The sequence below is a fragment of the Lepidochelys olivacea genome (genome assembly GCF_965140295.1).
Source record: "Lepidochelys olivacea isolate rLepOli2 genome assembly, chromosome: 1".
Lineage (NCBI taxonomy): Eukaryota > Metazoa > Chordata > Testudines > Cheloniidae > Lepidochelys > Lepidochelys olivacea.
Window position 1 is genome coordinate 40186265 of NC_140411.1, and position 24210 is coordinate 40210474.

The following is a 24210-nucleotide window of genomic DNA, read 5'->3' on the forward strand; positions in this document are numbered from 1 at the left end:
TGCTACACATTTAGGGGAATCTAGTGCATGATAACAAGGCACCTGCCACAGAGCCATAACTCAGGGCATCAACCATGGACTCTTCACTGCCTACTCCAAGGATTCAGCTTGTTCTGCTGAATCCTCTCAATGTCCCCCTGCAAAGGGGGCAGAAGGTACTAGGAAAGGATCCCTGTCCGCAAGGACTTCAGTCTTCCTTTTTCCATAGATCTGGCATCCACCAACAAAATCCCATGTTTCTTACTGTCTGGTCACTGGCTGTTTGGCTTTTTAATCTGCACTGGACACAAGTTGTGATGAACTAACATTCACATGATTCCGCACATTCAACTCTGACACCATTTCACCTCGCGGTGTCTCCATGAGGGTTTGAGGAAGGCAAAAAAACCCACTAGGCCACAGCCCGATTGGCCCCTGAGAAAAAAATCCTTCCTAACCTCTTACACAGGTGATCAGCACTGCACCCTGTACCATATAACCCTGAGGACGGAGGCTGGGTTCAACATAAAATGGGACAAGAGGCTGATAACACCCAGGCCAGGATTTAAAGAAATGATTGTGGGAAGTAAGAAACAATCAGCTCACATCTCTCTAGCTGGCCAATGGTCAGCGGAGCACCCAGAGGGAGGCGGAGCTTATCCCACTGTGCACTCCCCCTTTATCCTAAAGCTGTCCAGCTTGTGGATCCAACCAAGTTTCTCAGTGGTTATGTTGGAGGTGGCAGTGTCAGAGTATATGACTTTTACAGTCCACTCTACATTTTAAATAGTACTGATCCAACATCCATCTTGTTCACTGTATTTGTAATATTGAAAGCACTATGCCGGGACACACAGCTCAAGAGCAAACTCTCAATCTGTTTCACATCTAGGCAGCACTGAATGTACTTTTACTTTAGACTAGGAGGGAAAAATCACTGTGGTAAGATATGACTGGTAATACAAAATGCTTACGTTGCAAAGACTGTTTTTATTAACACTTATTATTGGTGCAATGAATCAATGTTTGCTACTTGATTGAAAATTGCCTGGCAATGCAATTTTGACCAGTTTGAAAAGGAATGCAGAGTGGCTCCTTCTGTCATTTAAAACTAGCATCAGGGCTTTCTCTTTTCTTTTAAAAAGGGAGACGAGTTGTAGTGCTGTTAAATACGAGGACCCAGAACACACACACATGAATTTATCCTTGTGAACGAGAAGGTTTTAAGGTCAAATTTTGTGTATTACACTTCTAATCAAATAACTGTAGCTACATATGAGACTATGAGGGAGAACAGATGGTGGTTACGAGCCTGATCCCACAAACAGTTATACCTGCAAGTATAGTTTTACTTGCCTGAAGTCTTGGTGTCTTCAGTGGGTCTCCGTAGATGTAGCTACGATCGTGGGTATAAACTATTCGCAAGATCAGGTCCCAAAATGGTAAGCCTTGGAATAGATATTTTCAATACAAGAGACATTCCTAAACATATTTAGTCGTTCCAGCTGACAGATATGCAGACAGATTGCTTGCTCTGCCCGGTGAAATGATGCAGAGCTTCCACAGACTGCTCTTTGCAGCTGTTTGTAGCATTAGACAGCAGGTAACATTTTCAAAAACACCTCAGAGTCTTAGGCGCCTAAGTCCCATTGGTTTCAGAGTAACAGCCGTGTTAGTCTGTATTCGCAAAAAGAAAAGGAGTACTTGTGGCACCTTAGAGACTAACCAATTTATTAGAGCATAAGCTTTCGTGAGCTACAGCTCACTTCATCAGATGCATATCGTGGAAACTGCAGCAGACTTTATATATACAGAGAGAATATGAACCAATACCTCCTCCCACCCCACTGTCCTGCTGGTAATAGCTTATCTAAAGTGATCATCAGGTGGGCCATTTCCAGCACAAATCCAGGTTTTCTCACCCTCCACCCCCCCACACAAATTCACTCTCCTGCTGGTGATAGCCCATCCAAAGTGACAACTCTTTACACAATGTGCATGACAATCAAGTTGGGCTATTTCCTGCACAAATCCAGGTTTTCTCACATCCCCCCCACCCCCATACACACACAAACTCACTCTCCTGCTGGTAATAGCTCATCCAAACTGACCACTCTTCAAGTTTAAATCCAAGTTAAACCAGAACATCGGGGGGGGGGGTAGGAAAAAACAAGAGGAAACAGGCTACCCTGCATAATGACTTAGCCACTCCCATGGACTTCTACATAGAGTGCTTCCGCCGACGTGCACGGGCTGAAATTGTGGAAAAGCAGCATCACTTGCCCCATAACCTCAGCCATGCGGAACGCAATGCCATCCACAGCCTCAGAAACAACTCTGACATCATAATCAAAAAGGCTGACAAAGGAGGTGCTGTTGTCATCATGAATAGGTCGGAATATGAACAAGAGGCTGCTCGGCAGCTCTCCAACATGAGTTTCTACAAGCCATTACCCTCTGATCCCACTGAGAGTTACCAAAAGCAACTACAGCATTTGCTCAAGAAACTTCCTGAAAAAGCACAAGATCAAATCCGCACAGACACACCCCTGGAACCCCGACCTGGGATATTCTATCTACTACCCAAGATCCATAAACCTGGAAATCCTGGGCGCCCCATCATCTCAGGCATTGGCACCCTGACAGCAGGATTGTCTGGCTATGTAGACTCCCTCCTCAGGCCCTACGCTACCAGCACTCCCAGCTACCTTCGAGACACCACTGACTTCCTGAGGAAACTTCAATCCATCGGTGATCTTCCTGATAACACCATCCTGGCCACTATGGATGTAGAAGCCCTCTACACCAACATTCCACACAAAGATGGACTACAAGCCGTCAAGAACACTATCCCTGATAATGTCACGGCTAACCTGGTGGCTGAACTTTGTGACTTTGTCCTTACCCATAACTACTTCACATTTGGGGACAATGTATACCTTCAGATCAGCGGCACTGCTATGGGTACCCGCATGGCCCCACAGTATGCCAACATTTTTATGGCTGATTTAGAACAACGCTTCCTCAGTTCTCGTCCCCTAAAGCCCCTACTCTACTTGCGCTATATTGATAACATCATCATCATCTGGACCCATGGAAAAGAAGCCCTTGAGGAATTCCACCATGATTTCAACAATTTCCATCCCACCACCAACCTCAGCCTGGTCCAGTCCACACAAGAGATCCACTTCCTGGACACTACAGTGCTAATAAACGATGGTCACATAAACACCACCCTATACTGGAAACCTACTGACCGCTATTCCTACCTGCATGCCTCCAGCTTTCACCCTGACCACACCACACGATCCATCGTCTACAGCCAAGCTCTGCGATACAACCGCATTTGCTCCAACCCCTCAGACAGAGACAAACACCTACAAGATCTCTGTCAAGCTTTCTTACAACTACAATACCCACCTGCAGAAGTAAAGAAACAGATTGATAGAGCCAGAGGAGTTCACAGAAGTTACCTACTACAGGACAGGCCTAACAAAGAAAATAACAGAACGCCACAAGCCGTCACCTTCAGCCCCCAACTAAAACCCCTCCAACGCATTATTAAGGATCTACAACCTATCCTAAAGGATGACCCAACACTCTCACAAATCTTGGGAGACAGGCCAGTCCTTGCCTACAGACAGCCCCGCAACCTGAAGCAAATACTCACCAACAACCACATACCACACAACAGAACCACTAACCCAGGAACTTATCCTTGCAACAAAGCCCGTTGCCAATTGTGCCCACATATCTATTCAGGGGACACCATCACAGGGCCTAATAACATCAGCCACACTATCAGAGGCTCGTTCACCTGCACATCCACCAATGTGATATATGCCATCATGTGCCAGCAATGCCCCTCTGCCATGTACATTGGTCAAACTGGACAGTCTCTACGTAAAAGAATAAATGGACACAAATCAGATGTCAAGAATTATAACATTCATAAACCAGTCGGAGAACACTTCAATCTCTCTGGTCACGCAATCACAGACATGAAGGTCGCTATCTTAAAACAAAAAAACTTCAAATCCAGACTCCAGCGAGAAACTGCTGAATTGGAATTCATTTGCAAATTGGATACTATTAATTTAGGCTTAAATAGAGACTGGGAGTGGCTAAGTCATTATGCAGGGTAGCCTGTTTCCTCTTGTTTTTTCCTACCCCCCCCCCGATGTTCTGGTTTAACTTGGATTTAAACTTGAAGAGTGGTCAGTTTGGATGAGCTATTACCAGCAGGAGAGTGAGTTTGTGTGTGTATGGGGGTGGGGGGGATGTGAGAAAACCTGGATTTGTGCAGGAAATAGCCCAACTTGATTGTCATGCACATTGTGTAAAGAGTTGTCACTTTGGATGGGCTATCACCAGCAGGAGAGTGAATTTGTGTGGGGGGGTGGAGGGTGAGAAAACCTGGATTTGTGCTGGAAATGGCCCACCTGATGATCACTTTAGATAAGCTATTACCAGCAGGACAGTGGGGTGGGAGGAGGTATTGGTTCATATTCTCTCTGTATATATAAAGTCTGCTGCAGTTTCCACGATATGCATCTGATGAAGTGAGCTGTAGCTCACGAAAGCTTATGCTCTAATAAATTGGTTAGTCTCTAAGGTGCCACAAGTACTCCTTTTCTTTTTAAGTCCCATTGGTGCTTTTGGAATCTTGCCCCAGTGTGACCGAATACAACACAGTGTTGAAATTATTACACTGATCAATACTATCTGAAGTGGGCGAAAGCCATTTTTAAACAGGGAATGTTACTAACTGAATCAATACTATTCCAGAAGCACTGGTCTTCCCTCTAGCCTTCTGTAAAATTGAGCCAATATTCATACAGGATCCATTACCCAGCCAAACGTCCATTATCTGAAATAGCCTGGGACCAATCTGGCTACAACACTGCGAACAACGTTATCTGAAAAGGCCCTTTTGCTTCTCCCTATCCTTGACTCTTCACCTCATTTTAGAGCTCACCTGAAAATGCCTGATTCTCCCTTGAATATGACAGGTTGCAGAGTAGCAGCCGTGTTAGTCTGTATTCACAAACATAAAAGGAGGACTTGTGGCACCTTAGAGACTAACCAATTTATTTGAGCATAAGCATAAGCTTTCGTGAGCTACAGCTCACTTCATTGGATGCCTCTTGAATATGCCTCTGAGGGAATAGCAGAAGGGGAAGAGGAATTATTCTTTAACTATATCATCAGGTTGTTGGGTTCTGCAATATGTTTGAGATACACTTTATATGCATGGTGCTGTACAGAAAGCAACGGCTAAATCCTGCAATCCTTTCCCATGCAAAATTCCCATTGATATCAGTAGGCAAGAAAGAACCCATAGCACTGACTTCCGAAGTTCTATTGCATTGTATTCACATTGCAGCTTGTTCTCTTTGCCAAAACTGAAATATACCATCTCTTTCTAGTAAACAAAACAAAAGCATTTACTACAGAAGCAAATGTCAAAATCTAGAGATTAAAAAAAAGGAAAACAAAGTAGGTTTTTAAGCATCATCATTAACATCACAATCCACTGGTAAATAAATGTGACTTTAGAGCCAAAGAACTGAAGGGTTATTTGGAAAATTGTTTTGGTTGACTTTATGACAGAATGAATTTTATTTAATGTACAGCATTGAACGCATACACCAATACCAGTGCCGTAACAACAAAAACGGAATTTGTAAAGTTAGCAGCAGTTTCTGCAAGTACAAAAATACACATTTATTTCAGACCATATATAATAGCAAAATTTATCAAGATATATTATACAAACTCAAAGCATTTTAGATAATGCATTACTTTTAATATATTATAAGATGATTTAGATGGCGCATAATAAAATTACATGTGTTCTGCTTGCAATGATACATGCCATTTTACAGCAATATCAATAAACTATTCACAACTTAAACATAAAAAGAACACCCAATGGAGCACAATAAACGACACACACAGAGTTGGGAGTTGTTAGTTACAAGCTTCAGCATTTAATGTCATTTCTTTTTCAAGCTTACATTGTTTTTCTTCTTTTGCTGCAAGATGGAGAGGACTGGAACTACTGAACAGTTACCTTGTTAACAGACAAAGCACGACACTTCTTCCTTGGAGGGCAATGAAAGTAAAAACCATCATAGTTTCAAACCAGTAGTAGAATACCACAGTTATGGAATCTATGCTGACCATGTATACTGCATCAAAACCACAAAGGACACCGACTTACATCTACAAGGCTTAACAGGAGTGGTCAAGAGGAGGACTCTATATCAAACACACTACTGCACTCGCTAGTGTCTTGGATCGGAGTGCTTCTCCTAACAATTTCCTGGGACCTTCCCAGATTCTAGGAAGATAGTTAATCACAATATTAGTATGTGGGGAAGTTAATTTGATAATTCCCATAATGACAGGATGAGTTCTGTAGCCCCCCACACTGAAAATTTGTCTCTTGGGATATCAAACCCTAAGCAGATCCGACACTAGTCCCAAAGGTGGTGATTTTAAACGTAAGATTCCTCGGCAAAAAACCTTTGGTCAAGCTCTTCAAACTGGGGATCACTGCAGTGCTTGTTTGGCCGTTCCTTTTTATTTTGGACCATGGTCTTGGTCCCTTCCTCTGATTTCTGAAGACATTTATTAACATCAGGTTTAAACAAACAGTCATCAACTGCCTTTGTGGTTTTTGGAGACCGAGAGAAGCCCCTTTTGGGCTCATCATCAATATTTTTTGATTCAGTGCTTGGCAAAGATTTGTTGTTCTTGGAGTTTGTCACTTGCTGGCCTCCTAAGTCTGTGGAAATCAGAGTCTTACTTAAGCTGTCCTTGATGAAAAGTTCACGTCCAGCACTGACAACATCCTCTGGCTCAGGAGCATGCTCAGCCCTTGGATTTGTGCACTGAGTGAAAGTGTTGGACAGCTGTCTTTTATGTGACTGAACAAATAGAGAGTTTGCCTCTTCCTCTTCCTCCTCCTTGCTTTGCTCAGCCAAAAGCCCCAACGCCTTTAGTCTCTTGTCCTTGGCTTCCCCTGAACAAAGTGGAGAGCTGCATAGCTGCCCACCCCCCCGGGAAGAAGAAAAGTTGCCCTCCTGCACTGTTTCCGCAGCATTAATTCCTCCTGTTGACATAAGTGTTTTTAAAACTTGCCGTTGTTCTTGACATAAGTTATCTTCTGATGCATCCGAAGAATCCGTTTGTGGTTCCAAAGTTATTTTAACAACACTCTTCTTTTTCTCCTCTTGCTTGGACACTCTTTCCTTTTTTCGGAGAGTCCAATTTTTCATCGTGGAAGCTCCGTTCTTTAGCCATGTGCTGGGATGAAGAGTTACAGGGCTTTTTTGACTCTCTTTTCTAACACAAACGGAGCTGCTGCTGCTGGCTTGGTTAGGAAAAGAACTGAGGCCAGCACCCAGGTGTACTCCAGAGAAAGGGTTAAATTCAGGAGAAAGCTCTCCATGTTTCTTTTGAGGCTGAAAAGCACAATCCAAAGGAGAGGAGGTCTCAGTTGGAGTAAATACTGAATTGTCTGAAAACTGAGAGAAAGCACTGTCCAAGGAACTCATTGAGGACCCAGATGGGGACGTTCCGGGAGAAGATAAACTAGAACAGCTAGTTCTTGAGCAAATATTTAATCTCAGCAGGGGTGGGGGCAGGAGGCAATTGGACAAGTCTTTCTTTTCACCATTTTGGCCCACGGTGCCACTCTGACCTACATCGATACCCATAACTAAACTCTGATTAATAAGCTTTTGCCCTTCCACCTGTAATGAACGAAGCTGCTTGAGACAGTCTTCATCTACGTGCGACAGCACTGCATCACAGCTGGCTTTACGTACAGCATTCTCATGAACCTCACTGCGGTGGCTGAACTTAGAGGCAAGAAGGCCAATCGTGGGCTCTGAGCAGCGTCTCTGTCTTCTCAAGCTTTTGCGAGCATCCGGGACCATTACTGATGAGCAGCCAGAGGTACTGGAGCAAAGAGACTCATTCTCAGAGTGATCCTGTAACGCAGATTCATGGTGTGATCCAGTAGAAATTCGCACTGGTTTTGATTTGGGTGGCAGTTGAATTTTAATTTCTTCCACCTCAGGCTGGTCCAAGTCACAATCACTCAGAGTCAAAACTGAGTCCCGGCTCCTGTTATCTTGACCTCGTTTTTTGATCAAGTCACTAAATGAAGAGTCAACATCATCATTCAGCTCATTTTCCAAACTGTCATAAGAAGAATCATTCAGATGAAAGGAAGAGAAATCTGCAAGAGGATGAAAGCAGCATTAGCATGTCCATGATCAAACGACAGAGTTTACTTTTGAAACAAAATGTTTCTTTCCCTTAGGTAATTGTTTGTCCTTGGAAAGTCCCTAAAACTGACACATGGCCAAATGGGAGAAGTTTAGAATTCTTCCAAAATGATCATTTTAAGATGGAATAGAAATTAATTTTATTATTCCCCAGTGCAGCATTGGGACTTAAATACATGCTTAAGTGCCGTGCTGAATAGGGATGGATTTATGGATACTCCCTAGTAATCAACCTATGGATAATACATTAATTACAGACTATTAAATCAGTAATGTTATGAACATTCAATTCAATTGCTCTGATATGTGAAGAAACCAAGGTGTAATTTTATTGTGCTCCAGAACGTAGACAGTTTATATCCAATATATTATGAGAGATTCTAGTTTCAGTTACGGCATAGCAACTAGACTCAAGCCCATAGATTTTAAGTGGTGTAACCAAGGGAGAATTTAGCCACATTGCACTAGAGAGACTACATGAGAAGTTTGGGACAACCATATTACTCAGGAGTGGCAAAGTTAGTTATGTACATCATGCCAAACGGAGTGAAAAGAGCGACTGAGATAGTATAAGGTGCATGATAAAAATCACAAAAAGAAAAGGAGTACTTGTGGCACCTTAGAGACTAACCAATTTATTTGAGCATGAGCTTTCGTGAGTTACAGCTCACTTCATCGGATGCATGCCGTGGAAACTGTAGCAGACTTTATATATACACAGAGAATATGAAAAAATACCTCCTCCCACCCCACTGTCCAGCTGGTAATAGCTGGAAATGGCCCACCTGGTGATCACTTTAGATAAGCTATTACCAGCTGGACAGTGGGGTGGGAGGAGGTATTTTTTCATATTCTCTGTGTATATATAAAGTCTGCTACAGTTTCCACGGCATGCATCCGATGAAGTGAGCTGTAACTCACGAAAGCTCATGCTCAAATAAATTGGTTAGTCTCTAAGGTGCCACAAGTACTCCTTTTCTTTTTGCGAATACAGACTAACACGGCTGTTACTCTGAAACTGATAAAAATCACAAAACTATCACCATCACTGACGAAGGGAGAGTGCATGTTTGTGTACACATTTGTGTACATCTGAATATTTTGGATGGACACGTTATATGAATGGAAAATAACAGCCTTCCTAAGAATGTACGGAATCTTCTGACTGGCTGGGTTTAGCTAATATGAATGAAACATATGTTACCTGAGCCATCCTCTCTGTTGTCACATCGTATCAGTATGTCCCCAAAGAGGGTGGAAATTTCCTCTCCAAAAATCCTGCAGCAATTTTCAATTAGAAACTGTACCAGAATAGAAACCTGCAACAAAGCAATGGCAATGAGATTTCTATACAGATCTTGAACTATTGAGCTGAGAGGAGTATAGATTGGTAACAAAACCAATCCTATGTGCTTTTCCTTTGAATGAAAAGGTTGCTCCCAATATCATGTTACAGGCTCTCTGCCAATACTGTATATGGTGCTCCAGCCTTGGATTTACCCAGCACGTGCTAAATTTTGCAGGTAGTGATTTGTTCCAAAGCAGGTCTAGATGGGTTTCTCCTCTGGACATGTTTCAGAGTTTCTCAGGCCAGACGGACCACTGTGATCATCTAGTCTGACCTCCTGTGTAACACAGGCCATAGAACTTCCCCCAAATACTCCCTGTCTGAGCTAAACACACCTTTTAGAAAAACATCCAACTGTGATGTAAAAAGTGCCAGTGATGTAGAATCTACCAGCCCTTGGTAAGTTGTTCCAATGGTTGATTACCCTCACTGTTAAAAATGTCCACTTTATTTCCAGTCTGAATTTGTCTCCCTTCAACTTCCAGCCATTGGTCTCAACACAACTGTTAGGAGACTGATAAAGGAAGAGCCAAATCTATAAAATCATTCAAGACTCCCTGGAACATCTGAATGGCCCTATGTAGGTACCTCTCATTATGAAACCAATCCTTGCTCTCCCTGTGCTCATATTAACACTAAGAGTAATAAAGGGCTCTGCGCTATAAGAGACAGAAGACGAGCACTCTAGCACTACCCCTGGTGTTTTCCCCTCTCACTACCATTGTAGCCTCCCTCACCATAGTTCCTGCTCTCCCTCTGCACAGACTGAGCCTCTGATAACTCTAGCCCCCTTCACTAAGCACCAGATCACTTCCCACACCATCCCTGCAGGCCTCATGCTCCCTGTCTACCTCCTCTCACCTGCTGGCTCTGGCATGCAGTCATTTCTGCACCAGTTCTTCACACCCATAGCATAGCCTTCCAAGGTCAGCAGCTTCTCCCAGGCTGGAGCACAGACCAAAGGAAGGGTAGGAAACTGGCAGATGATGGTAGGTGATCACATTGGGAGGACAGGGCATGTGTGGAGGGGAATGGAGTGGTACTTGCTCCATCCACGCATCCTGACCTGCCCTTACCTCCCAGTAGCCAGGAACTCCCCCACCTTTATGGCACAGTAACCCCTAGCAGATCACCACACCCAAGCCCCACGAAAATAGCCAGTCACCCAGCGACATACACTTCTAGAACTAGGTTAGTTTCCTAAGGATAAACAGGCTTCCAGCAGATGCAATTTCTTTTACCTTTAGGCAACTGCCTCCAATTTTGCCATAACAGGGCCTCTGCATCTACACCCTTCTTCCCCCAAAGCTGGAAATGAACCTACAATGGATGGATTTTCAAACTAGTATTTAAAAGTTTCTGCTTTTGCACTTTCTCATTCGGCTCATCCGTATTGTTGCCTTTATGAACAGATTCCCAATGGTGCCAGATCCCACCGTCTTCAGCTACACCATCTTGCCAAGGAGGTAATTGGATAGATTGATTGTGCTTGGATCCCACTTGGCTCCTTCCCTACTGCCATTTACAATCTTCTCCTTGGGGCCAATGCTCCCCGAAGCCCCAAGCCAACTGACTGACTGCTGGCTCCTTCCTCTGCATCTTTTCCACCCCGACCTCCTTACAGGTTTATTTGGTCCTGCTTCAGCACAGAGGGCTGGACACGATAATGTTTCAAGGTCACTTTTCACCCTCCATTCCTACGATTATACAGAGAAAACTGTTCTAAGACCAGCTGAATTAAACAGCACCTCTAGGAGGACGTGATCGTTACAAATGCACTGGATATTTATAATCTCACTCCCCCTGTTTCAGGGACAGAGTGGGGATGAATTATTTAATGTTTGCAGAGGGCTCTGAAGAGGACAAGCACTGATCTGTATTGGTGCTAATCACCACCACCTTTCTGAACAGAGAGATTCCTTAGCAAAACTGTGGTTTCACTCACCTTTTTGGTGAATTCGCTTTCTGTTTCAGGGCTAAAGGGAGCAGGAGGCCACAGCATGCTGGGTGCGATGCACACAGCTAGATTAAATGCAGTCATCTGGTTATCTTCAGATTGCTTTTCTATACTGTGTAGTACTCCAAAGAGGTAACGTAAAAGAACCACATTGGCTCTGGGGAGTTGCTCTATTAGCCTGGAAAAAAAAAAACCCCATAAAAAGCAATTTAAGAAAACACTTCCCCCCACACTCACTAGAGTTAGCATCTCATGAAACCACAGAAATCGCAGGGAGCGAATGTGGACTCGTGATTAGAGCGGGAAATGGTTACTAGTTCAAAAGCTTCTCAGAAAAGACCCAACAGGTACCACAATGAGCTCTCATTACTCAAACTTCAGTGCGTTCCTCTGATATGGTGTAATTCAGAATAGTGGCTGATACACTGTGAACTAGTCTAAGAAATAATTAACACTGCACTGTCACATAAATGGACATGTACAATTTGTGACCGTTATTTGTTTTTTTTGTTCAATTAGTTGTCAACTCACTGGTTTACTCCGTTGCAAAATTCAATCATTTGCTTTGGATACCCAGTTGTTAACGTAAATTGGCAGGGCTCCATTTAATAGGTTGCCTAGTCCACCCTCCTGCCTGCATGCCGCATGCTCGTCCCTGGGACAAATGGGACTAGTGCTTTGCCCAGTCTAATTTTAACGTCCTCGGCAACGGGGCCTCCGCCATTGCCAGACTCCAATATTTCACTAGGACACAATCTTGGCTTCAGAACAGCCACTGAAGTTTGAAACGGATGCAAAGAGAATAAAATAAAATAAAGAGGAGCGGAACTGAATTGTTGCTGCGCCCCTTTTGCCAAAGCTCCTGCACCACCCAAATCAAACTCAGCCCATTTTGGCAGCAGGCAGAAGTCCTGATCTTCAAGAGCATATTTATAAACACGCTCCTCCTGTGGTCTTGGTGAAAGGAAATGACTGAAATCCACTTACCGGCATGTACTCCCACAGCAGGCACACAGGTACTGAGGACAGGATTGAGGAAAGCACCCCTATACTTCAGCTTGTGCTTAACCTGTCGCACGGACTTAACTCCCATTTAGGTCAATGGGACTTGAGCACGTGCTTATGTGCTCTCCTGAACTGGGGGTAACTAAAGCACATATTTAAATGCTTTTCTTAACTGGGGCCTGTCAAAAATCCCATTTGCAGGGTTCCGCTTCTGTGGACTCTGCAGAGAGACAGTATAAATAACTCTACCTTTGGATGCCGTTTATCTTCTCTTCATGGTTCCCTTGGTCCATCACAGAGACCCACTTATCACAGAGCTGGGATGAAAAAATACTGCCTGGGATGTTCCGAAGAAAATCCTGATTCCAAGAGAGGAACAACAAAACCGCGTGAGCCCGCCAGGCGGGGGAGGGGAAAAGGAAACAGCACGGGCCGGGGTGCACGGAGCCGCTGAGCCAAGCAGTAAATCTCTTCACATTAAGAAAAATTTGAATTATGTTGAGGATGAATATTTTCATACCCTCTTCTCCTGAACCGTTTCTGTCCACCAGGATGCGTTTCTGATGCTTTATCTGTTTTCACTGCACCAGAGAATTAGCTCAGGGGCCAGTTATTTGGATACTGGGAGACGCCTGCAGTTTGCTCATCACCTGATTATCTTCAATCCCTATTTATCCCAGCAAAATGTTCCCAGTGCTTGTCGTGGATCTGGCTAAGCAAGGAGCACACCCTTGCTGCACTCCAAGAATGAAGAGAAGACTACAAAAGCACAGCTGCTTTCCTACACGTGTCACAGCAAGACCTGGTCTATGCTTAAACGATTTACTGGTAAAACGACACTGGTTTGGGGGTGGTAATTTTTAACCAAAGTAGTTATACCGGTAAAAGTCCTAGTGTGGATGTATTTATACCAGTATAAGGGCAACTTATACTGGTAGTTATTCCCCGTCCTGTATGGGAGTAGCTACACTCGTATAAAGCACCTTTATACTGATATAGCTGTAGTCACAAGTTGGCGGTGCCACCTTAACTGTACCAGTATAGTTAAAGTGGTACAAATGTCTAGTGTAGACAAGCGATACGTTTTACAATAATTTTCCTATAGGGCCTGATCCTGAGCCATTGAAATCATTGGTAAAAATTCCATTGGCTGAATGGGGCCCATATTACCATGTGCTTATGCACTAATTATTTTGTGTTCAGTTTGTGACTGTCACAGTACTGCTGAAGAACAGATTGATTTTGATTATAAAAATTAAAGTTAGTTAGTTCCGCCTGCACATTCTCTTCAAAGTAAGACTTGTACTTCCCTGAACTACAGACACCAAGCTCAATCCTGGTCTCCAATGTTCCTATAAATAATGAACCAGAGTAGCTGCATATTGCATGGCTCCCTCATTCAAGTGGCAGGAAATATTCTTCACTGATGTTTGACCCGCACCTGAGGGAAACTCTTTAGACACAAGGTCTGAGATGGACGCTCCCAAAGAACATTAAAGCAAAGTGAATCAGGGGATAAGTCCCCGCAGAGCATGGTACATTAATTCAGTTCTCTGTCAAGTTTTCAAGTGGCAGGAAAATTCGCTCTCCTCGCAGCTTAAATTACAACTAGCACTTACTCAGCCGATCTCTCTGACTTTGCCACATGAACTTTTGAACCACGTCTACGATGCATATTACACAAACAGGCTTTTCTTTGACATCAGACATGTACACCCCTTTTTCCCACAACTATTTTTGGGACGACTGCAGTGAAAATTATGATTTCCACTTAAAATTTGTGGTAACAAACAGGGTCCTGATCCATCAAAGCACTTCAGCAGTTGCTTAACTTGAGGCACACGAATAGTCCCATTGGAGCCAACAGGATAACTCAGATGCTTGAAGTTAAGCGCATGTTGAAGTGATTTGCTTGGTGAGGGCCACGCTGCTCAGCACTTGGCAGGATTGAGCACTAGATGTGCAAAATATTTGCAATGAAATGAAAAAGTACTACAATGCTTTTTCTCCCCCCTTTTGCTACAAACAAAATACGTGGGCTCATTTCACCCCCAAAATTTTGCCCTGTTTCATATGTTTGTTTTAAACCTTAAACAGGCCACTTTCCCACAAACAAAACAAACCCTATTGTGATGTGAAAAATGGGCAAAGTGAGGTGAAACGTATGCCAGGGCAGAGGATTAGTACCATTTTGACTCCATTTAGGCAGTATTTTGAGGGTCTAAAGTGGCATGCAAAGGTGCAAGCATGAGTCAGATTCATTCAATGTCTTTGATATTGAGAACACAAATTTCAAACGTTCTAGTTGAAGAAAAAGAAACTCATGTCAAATTGTGCAGAAAAACAAAATCTGAGGAGTGTCAAACAATTTACAAGGGTGAAACCAAAACACTTTTGTGAAAAATTTTGGGGAAGATATTTCACCATCTTTACACGCACAGATATTATTCCACATACAGGTCTTATTTTCTTCTCCTCTGTGCAATCCAAAACCAGCAGAAGCTGTTTCCCACAACCACCATTTGATTTCTTTAAAAAGAGGAGGTGTGCTTTTCCTTACGTCTACATGTTATCCAGAGAGCGTCTCTCTTTTCCAGTGAACATTACCAGCAACAGCACAGCATGAGGAGGAATCTGATTCCATGCAAACCCCAAGGCAAGGATCTAACTTCATTGCTTGAATTGTTCAAGATCTCTTGAGCTAATGGAGAATTTCCATTTACTGCCGGTAGTAACAGCAGCACATTTTAAGGCCTCCAACCACTAGAGGGCGGACCATTGCAACAAGATGAGAGGCAACAACTCATGGGCATCAGAAATGACGGCAAGAGGAATAGCATTCTCTGTTAAAAAACGTCCTACTAGAGATACTACTTGAACATATAGCAATGGAGATTACAAGCTCCCATTGTACGTAAACATGTGAAGGGTCATAAAAAAACAGGGCAAATATGCCAGTCCATATTTGAGATTTATATACAAATACACAATCAGACTAAACTCTCCCAAACAGGCTAGTTGTGAGTTATGGATGTTCTCTGCATGAAACAATACCATTACTAACATACTAGTCCTTGTGCAAAGATAATCCACAGAGAAATGAACCTGAATATTTTGGGAAGCACAATACCCTCAAGAGTCTTGTAGGTTTATAGCATCTTTACAGAATAAGAACCCAACCCTGCAAAGAACTCCCACTGCCTTTAAGGAGAGCTAGAAGACTTGGAGGATCAGGTTCTAAATGAGATCGGAGGCAAGTTTTTTTTTGTTTTTTTTTAAATAAACTCCTATTGCAGAAAACAAATTGACTAGTTGTCATATCCCTCCTCCTACCCCCACACTCAGGGAGAGAGGAGTAAAGCTCTTTGCATACCTTAAACACGGAGGCTGTCACAAATATGGATTCACAAGCTAGGTGCACTTCAGCTCCCAAATTAAGCTTCTCCTTAAGTTCTCGGCAGGATTTCGCATTTGCTGAGCGTCTGAAAATACCCCTGGTAAAAGGCCCCTCTTTGTAAAGGAAGAAAAGCATGTCCTGTGCAAAATCAAAAAGCCAGATAGCCTTCCTTACATACAGATTCTTTATCTGTTAACTATTAAGATGTGGGTTTATCCTTTTCCACTTGTGCAAGCATGTCCTACAAAGATTCACAAGTCAAAAACACATCAGGGTATATTCTCTACTCCAGGGGCTTTGCCACCCAACCCTCATTAAAGCTATGGTCTGGGGCACTGAGTTCTTCAAACAAGCTGTGCGAATATCCTCACCCAATATAATATTACTACTCAACACTGATCTAGCACATTACCTCTTCAAAGCACTGTACAAACATTAGCCAGTTTATACTGCTGTACAGGAAAAGAGCAACAGTCTATCTAGTGTAGTATCCTGTCTGACACTGGCTACAGCCAGATGCTTCACAGGGAGATGTCAAACGTCCATTCACCTGTTTGTTGCAGCAATGCTGCAAACTATGTGCTAAGGTTTCTGACTCAGCTGATGATCAATTTGTAGCCTGAACAGCCTAACATAATTTTATCAGAGCTAGTAGGCTTCTCATTTCATATTAATCTGCACTTCTAAATCCTAATTAAGAGTCAGCCCTCACTCTGCCACCCTTACTCTGTGTGACCTGTACTTTAATCCATGGAGTGTTTTGTTTAGGAATTTTTTAAAATAGTGAGATATATATATACACACACACACGTTTGTCTGAAGACCAAACTATTCAAAACAAGGAAAATAAGTAGGTCACAAAGCAGCCAAGTACTGTTTGTTTTAAGGAAGGATCTCTGAGCCAACAGCAGGGGAATGGTGGCTGGTGGAGAACATATTATCATTAAATTGAGTTATAATAACTGTAATGGCTGAGAAGTAGGTTTTGGCTAATTTCGCAGTCTGGGCTGCTGAGGAGGTCTTCCTGAAGTGCAGCAATGCAAATATGCCAAATGGAAACTATTTTTACAGTCTACTGCTTTAACATTCCTCCTCTTTTGTAAGTTGGGAGCCAACTGTCCATCTACGTGCAAATACCTTTAGAGGCGCACCATTCACGCCAGCAATACTCACAGCAGTATTTCTCTTTTCTTTGCAAAGATTTAGAGCTCATTTGTTAAAAGAGAGCTCAATCCTGCAAGGCAAGTTCTCAACTTGAGAACAAAGGTTTGGTCAGACAAAACTGGTCAATGTTTTAGGGTGACGAGTTAATGGTTTGACTTGCTTTCTGTAGGGTAAAAACTAAAACAACCCTTTGAATTTAGAATGCAGGTTATAATGCTTTAATGCAGAGACTCTCAACCTGCGTGGGGCTTTAACACCCTCAGATTTGCCTTCTCCATACAGCATCCCAGATGCCATGTTTCATTCTCCAAGGATGCTGCGTGAATGTTACTTTTTGGGATTTAAACAAGTTTTTCAGACTCAAACTACTAATTGTACTAAGTAGTGTCCGTGCACCTAGTAACTTTACTTTTCCCAAACAACAGTTCCAAAAGGATTCAAGTTTGAGAGAGATTCTCAGAACACATCAGTGGCTGCACTGGGCTTGAAGGACCCAATAGTTCTAGAATAGATTCCTAAGATAAACTGCAGCTCATCTGTGGAGGGTTAAATTGGATACCCTAAAATTATCAAAATTCGTAAAGACTGCAGTTAGAAAACAAAAAATGCTCTGGAATGTACTGAAGAGTCCTGGTATGAGCATCCCTGGGTGATGTGGGGAGAACATACCAAGGGCAAGCATAAGAGCCAGATCCTCCACTGGTGTAAACTGATGTAGCTTCACTGACTTCACAGGCTCTCCCCTAATTTACACCAGCTGAAGATCTGGCCCTCAGACTTAGGAGCCTGATTCCACAACACTTCTGTTGAGTAGTACATACTCCTACCGAGGAGTACTCAATGGGACTACTTGCATGAGTAAGAGTTACAGAACCAGGCCGATACAGAAAAGATAGATTAGTTTTTAAAAAGCTTCAGCCTGATTACATACAATTTGCAGACTGATTTGTATTAACCAGGTCTGACCACATTTTACAAACATTTGCTGCAATTTGTGTTGATAGCCAAAGTTCTGTCTCAAAACTGGAGAGAACGTTTCCTCCTGGTTTCTCTACTGAGGATCATTTCAGTGTCCTCACTACCTAACCCCCAACCTTCTTGTTTACTATGCAAAGAAATCCCAAATATTTAATAGCCAGCCCAGAATCCGTGACTTACCAAGACAGGTTTGGGCAGATTGTCATTCTCACAGATGGCTGGCAGCGACAGACCAAAGAGTTTCCCTGGAACAGGAGACGTTGGAGACAGTGGTATATTGTCCAGCTGAGTGCCTGGACCACGCCAAAAGGCCCAGTTTATGATCGATCTTTTCCTTTTAAATGGCTTTTGGCTTAGTTCTGGGGAAAAAGTAAGGTGTTTATTAGAAGAAATGTATTTCAGTTCTGTTTCCATTATTTGTTTTGTAGTAGTTGCTACGGTTTCAGATGCAAAAAGTTTCATGAACACAACTAATTCCTTGGTCTGGCTCAGCCTATTCCATTAGTGTGCATCCTGGTACATGCACACGCAGAGAACATGCCTTATCATCCAAGCACTCAAAAAGGATCACACAGATCTGCACTGCATTACTAAGCTGCAGCTGGAACTCTTACCTCTAAATGTAGGATTAAGAAAATCAGCCCGCTGAGTTTACATGCATCTTGATTGTTCCCATCCACCTGCACAAAAACCACAGAGCCTCTTTTTTAAAGAAGAGATTCTTCTTGTGCTGGCTGCTGTATCTTGGCATTCCAGTTCCCACTGGCAATGGGCTGGAGCAGCCTCTGCACAACTAACATCAGTGAGTAAGCTGATGGGGGAAGGAGTATTAAAAGCCAATAGAAAAACCCAGTTGCTTTTCCAACTCTTTTTCCCCAAAGTGAGCACATCTGTGTACTTGTTCCAAGCATTTGCTGACCAATGCTCAAGAACCAGTGCCTGCTCTGTAATCAATGTCTTCCAGCTGGCACTTCATCACGATGCCAACACACCAATGGGCTTGGTTATTCTTCATTCATTTTGATGGTTTTCATGAGGTATGGTAACAGTGAAAACTCCAAACTGCACTACTGATGGAAGCTCTTCTTTGCAGCAAAGAGAAGGAAAGCAAGGCAATCTTAAATAGAAAAGGGATTCCCTCATGTTTATCTATGTCATTCTATATAAATTCTGGCTTAACAGCAAAGGGTATTTTGGAGGGCTGTGTTGGCAATTTTAAAGTGGAAATATGAGCTAGAAAAACAGACACACACTTTCCCTTTTCTTTTGTCTCCAAAGTCATCTGATTCAGGTTTACAGGATCCTTAAACCTCTATGAACCTTTCCATATCTTGGCTCTTTCATTCCACAGAAGGGTTCTACATTGCTAGAATCCAGGTGTGGTACTTCTATAACCATGGATTTCAGTACAATATAGACTTCTATATCATGTACTTTATCACACATGGTTTTAACATCACTAGTGACTTCTGTTATACATCATTCCATTGTAGGAGATTACGTTCCCATTGGGAATGGGGGAATTCATTTCATTACAATTTGACAGGAAAGTTAGAATAACTCAAAATTTGAACGTTTTAACATTACAAGCTGATGAAAAATACTTTCCATAAAAAAATGAGGATATAAATTTAAAACGAACCAAAGCTTCATGAAAGAAAAGCCTGACAAAGTTTAAGATTGTGCTTTCATATGTCACGCTTTGGAAGAAAGGAACTAACCCCTAATGCCTAAAATCTCAATTTTTGTTACGGTTGAACAAGATATAGGCATATCTAAGGTTTACTACACTGGGAGTTCTGTTCTTACAATAGCGAGCATATACTTATGCTCTGTTCTTGCAATAAATATATTGAGCCCATTGAAAGGAACAATTAAGGAGAGTTTCTATTTTGGAGAGTAAGGAATAATATATTAAAACTTAAGGGAATTTATCTTAAAAATTAGGAACAATGACTAGCTTCTTGTTATTTCCTTCAATTCCAATAGGCCAAAGAATTTTAAAAAATTATGCAAATGAAAAAAGACCATTTCAAGGAAATGCAGCCACCATTTGGGAGAGAAACAGCATGTGTTTAACAGTGCACTCCAACAATTATTATTATTGTTAATTATCTAGATCAGAGAGTAGAAGAGATGTAAAACTATAAGGGGAATTTAGGTAAGCAGAATTATTACCCAATCTGGAATTTAGACAGGTCACCCCCACTCTGGTGAAAAACTGTTATGAAATTTCAGAAATGTATCTAAGTAAATGAACAATGTTGCAACTAACAAAATTTCAGCCTTTCCTTTGGCTCAGCTACTCTGCTGCCACAATCTCAATGCAAACTTTTCTTTATCTCCAGCTCCGCAAGGCAATAACTCACTGGTCAAACTAAGCAGGAGTCCTAAACCCAGTGTTATGAGGTCTACTTTGGATGGTGGTATATCCCTGTCAAAAACACTTTCTATAGAGCCACCACTAGAGAACAAAGCCCTGGAGAAACAGCTGTTCCACTTGGCCACTGGCTTGTTAGCATTTAAATCTCACCATCAAGCCAGGAGAAGATTTCTTCCTATCTGAAGAGGACCAATTCAACGTTCTTGAAAACATTGGGACAGAAACCAACAAGTTTCCTAAAACAATGAAACACCAGCATTGTGTCAAAAATTGACAATGTCTGAGCATCAGGAAGAAACATCCTGTGGCCACAAAGAGATTTTAAGGACAGTAAAGCTACCGCAATATCAGTTCATTTACAGCTCAAAGGGAAATGGGAGATATCAAGGAAAAGAGTTGGGGGACAGAGGGACATGTAAGGTCTTTCTTTGCTTAAACATGTGTTAAGTTAAGATACAGAGAGAAGCACCGACATGGCTGAAAGACAGGCAGCGTATCCATTGTGCTGAAGGCAGTACTTTCATACTTTGGAACACAAACTTTGTACTCCTAGGGTCTCCTCCTCTAGGCAGTGGTGCAGTCCGGATATTTTAAGTTCAGGTACTCAGTCCCTGCCAGCATGGCCATGCACGCACTGTGCGAGAGGTCACACTGCACGGAGGACACTGTTTTGCTCTTTATAATGGCATCCTCCATAAAGCTGCATGGGAGGTCACATTGTATGTGGGGGATGCCATTTTGAGAACAATCTGGTGCCCCTTGGTTCTTCTGGACCAAAATGGGGAACACATTATAGCACCTTTGTTGCAAATAAGTTCGGTGTTAGTGAATCTGGCGATACTGACATGTTCAGGACATGTTGTCCACATTTTAAGTTAGGTGCAGGGAGTCCTATTCACATACAGTGTTCTAATCAACATGCTGCTACACAATGTGACTGGATTTCCCCCATTTCATGAACTACTAAGAAACAGTCTGAATACTGAAAAAACCTCTGGAACTTATTGAGCCATCTGGGGTCTTTTTGGACCAAATCTTTAACTACTGAAGGCTTCTACAGTTTATGAGACTATTTTTGTGATGCGACCAATCTACTGTACTCTGGTCTCCTTTTTACCAGATGATTACAGAACAATTTGGATGCCAGACAAACAGTTCACACTGTTCAAATATTTGAAGTTAAATGTTAAGCAAATATATGTTTATGATATTCATTTGATAGACAAGAGCTTACAAGCATTTTTAATCGTTGTTGCAATCAACTTAGCTAGCGATGTGACGTGCTATAAGGCCCCTAAAGAAGGAACACACACGTGTAGGTCCTTTCCACGCTGTACCTAGACTATGCTTTCGTAACCAGGTCGTGGCACAGCCACCTGACTCAGTTACAACACACAGAGTTGAATTCTGTCCACACAGTAACTTTTTTTCACATTACAATCATTTGTTAACTGTGTTCACGTGTCACCACCTACCAGGCTGCCTCTGTGTGTACCTGGGCACTATGGGAAAATCCAGGCAATGATTTCCATACTGCCTCAGTAGGGGAATTGTGGCACCAGTACCACATGACTCAGTGGACTCAAATATGTCCTAATGCATAGTGATGGAGGAGGATGCGGAGAGACCAACTTGTACAGAATGGCGCTATTAGGGGATATAATCTATGCAATGTGAAAGTATTTCACCTCTGCCAGTGACCTAGAGTGATACATGATTGAAACACTTATGCTTCTGTGCTTGCTAATTGTACGTTAACCATGTTGTGTGTGGACAACCACCATGTTTAGAGCCAATTGTATCCCTAACTGGCTACAAATTCAGTTGTAAGTTTTAGGGGACATTGTATAAACTCAGTTTCCAAGTCAACTATTTTATCCTATTTCATGGAAAAGAGAATAAATTGAGATGAATCCTACAATACTGAGGTGCAGCATTATGAACCAGACCACCTGTTACCTTACACACAGCACAGACAAATCTCGCCCTTTGTTGTGAACTCTTCTGGTATGTAGATAGAATTGTGCCTAGCGGTTACATAACAACCACCACCACCACATAGCCTTTGGCCCCTCTATTTCAAGATCAGCCTAAGGTCAGCTACTAGCCTCTGTGCTGCTCTCCTTATCCATTTCCTAAATTAATCTGTGAGTGGAGCCAAGAAGAGAAAAGGAGAGTGGATCCTGCAGCATACAAGTTAATCAGGTTTGCAAACAGATAAAGCAATTTAAAATGATGTATTGCTCAACCATCTGAGGAGGAGAGTGGAAAAATAAATAAATAGCCTCTCTTACTGCCACTTTGCACAATGCTTGTGCATCATCCATGGGCTGCCCCAAGCCTCAGATCCAGAGGCAGTCTTGCTTTCTCCAATAGTTTACACAGCGCTATTTATAATGGGTCTGCATCAGAACTTGAGAGAGTTGATTTGCATTTCTATTTTCTCTTGCCAGTCAATGTCAGCTGCCAAGCTGGGCCTATAAACCTAATCACAACCGGTTTACTAATTGCCTCATTCCTAAAATACACCATGAAGTATTAGATGCTGCATAACATTGAGGGGGAGAAAGGAAATTATTTTACGATATATAAAATGCAGTTAAATTTCCTGTGTAATGTGCAATACATACACATAACAAACTCTCGTATATTTAATTTCTGGATACATTAAAAATGGTGTTCTAGGCATACACTCTGAGAAATGATATCCAGGAAATAAAAATAACTGGTGAGGCACGTGCAAAAATTCTACATATATATGATTTTATATGATTATTAATACTACAGTAGCACAAAGAAGTGACAACTGAGATCAGGGTCCCAGGATGCTAACTGCAGTAAAAAAAACATATTAAGGGAGTCCCTGCCCCAATGAGTCTACAGGCTAAGGCCCCAGCCCTGCAAAATCTTACTCATGTGCTTAATTTTAGGCACTCTGAGTAGTCTGTCTCACTGAGGTCACTCAGTGTGTGCAAGAGTATGCAGGGTTTGGCCCTATACAGACCAGTATTATTATCCCCATTAATGGAAGCAGAGATGTACTTAAGTACATGCTTAACCTTAAGAATGTGAGTAGTCCACTTCTGGGAGCCACTTGGAGGACAAAAAGAAAAGGAGTACTTGTGGCACCTTAGAGGCTGACCAATTTATTTGAGCATAAGCTTTCATGAGCTACAGCTCACGTCATTGGATGCATACTGTGGAAAATACAGAAGATGTTCTTATACATACAAACCACGAAAAAATGGGTATTTACCACTACAAAAGGTTTTCTCTCCCCCCACCCCACTCTCCTGCTGGTAATAGCTTATCTAATGTGATCACTGTCCTTACAATGTGTATGATAATCAAGGTGGGCCATTTCCAGCACAAATCCAGGGTTTAACAAGAACATCGGCGTGTGGGGGGGTAGGAAAAAACAAGGGGAAATAGGTTACCTTGCATAATGACTTAGCCACTCCCAGTCTCTATTCAAGCCTAAGTTAATTGTATCCAATGTGCAAATGAATTCCAATTCAACAGTCTCTCGCTGGAGTCTGGTTTTGAAGTTTTTCTGTTGTAATATCGCAACTTTCATGTCTGTAATCACGTGACCAGAGAGATTGAAGTGTTCTCCGACTGGTTTATGAATGTTATAATTCTTGACATCTGATTTGTGTCCATTTATTCTTTTACGTAGAGACTGTCCAGTCTGAC

General features: G+C 42.3%; 1 protein-coding gene across 2 annotated transcripts in view; it reads right to left on the bottom strand.

Annotated features, from left to right (window-relative positions):
* Nucleotides 1-5806: 5806 nt before the first annotated feature.
* Nucleotides 5807-24210, bottom strand: part of ARHGAP20 (Rho GTPase activating protein 20) — a 95747-nt gene continuing 77343 nt past the window's right edge. For both annotated transcript variants that reach the window (XM_084613397.1, XM_084613396.1), the window contains exons 10-15: nucleotides 18312-18490; nucleotides 15966-16127; nucleotides 12842-12951; nucleotides 11576-11765; nucleotides 9487-9601; nucleotides 5807-8233 (exon numbers count right to left, since the gene is read on the bottom strand). In XM_084613397.1, coding sequence (XP_084469523.1) covers nucleotides 6483-8233; nucleotides 9487-9601; nucleotides 11576-11765; nucleotides 12842-12951; nucleotides 15966-16127; nucleotides 18312-18490 — 2507 coding nt within the window. In that variant the 3' untranslated portion in view covers nucleotides 5807-6482. The remainder of the gene's footprint in view (nucleotides 8234-9486; nucleotides 9602-11575; nucleotides 11766-12841; nucleotides 12952-15965; nucleotides 16128-18311; nucleotides 18491-24210) is intronic.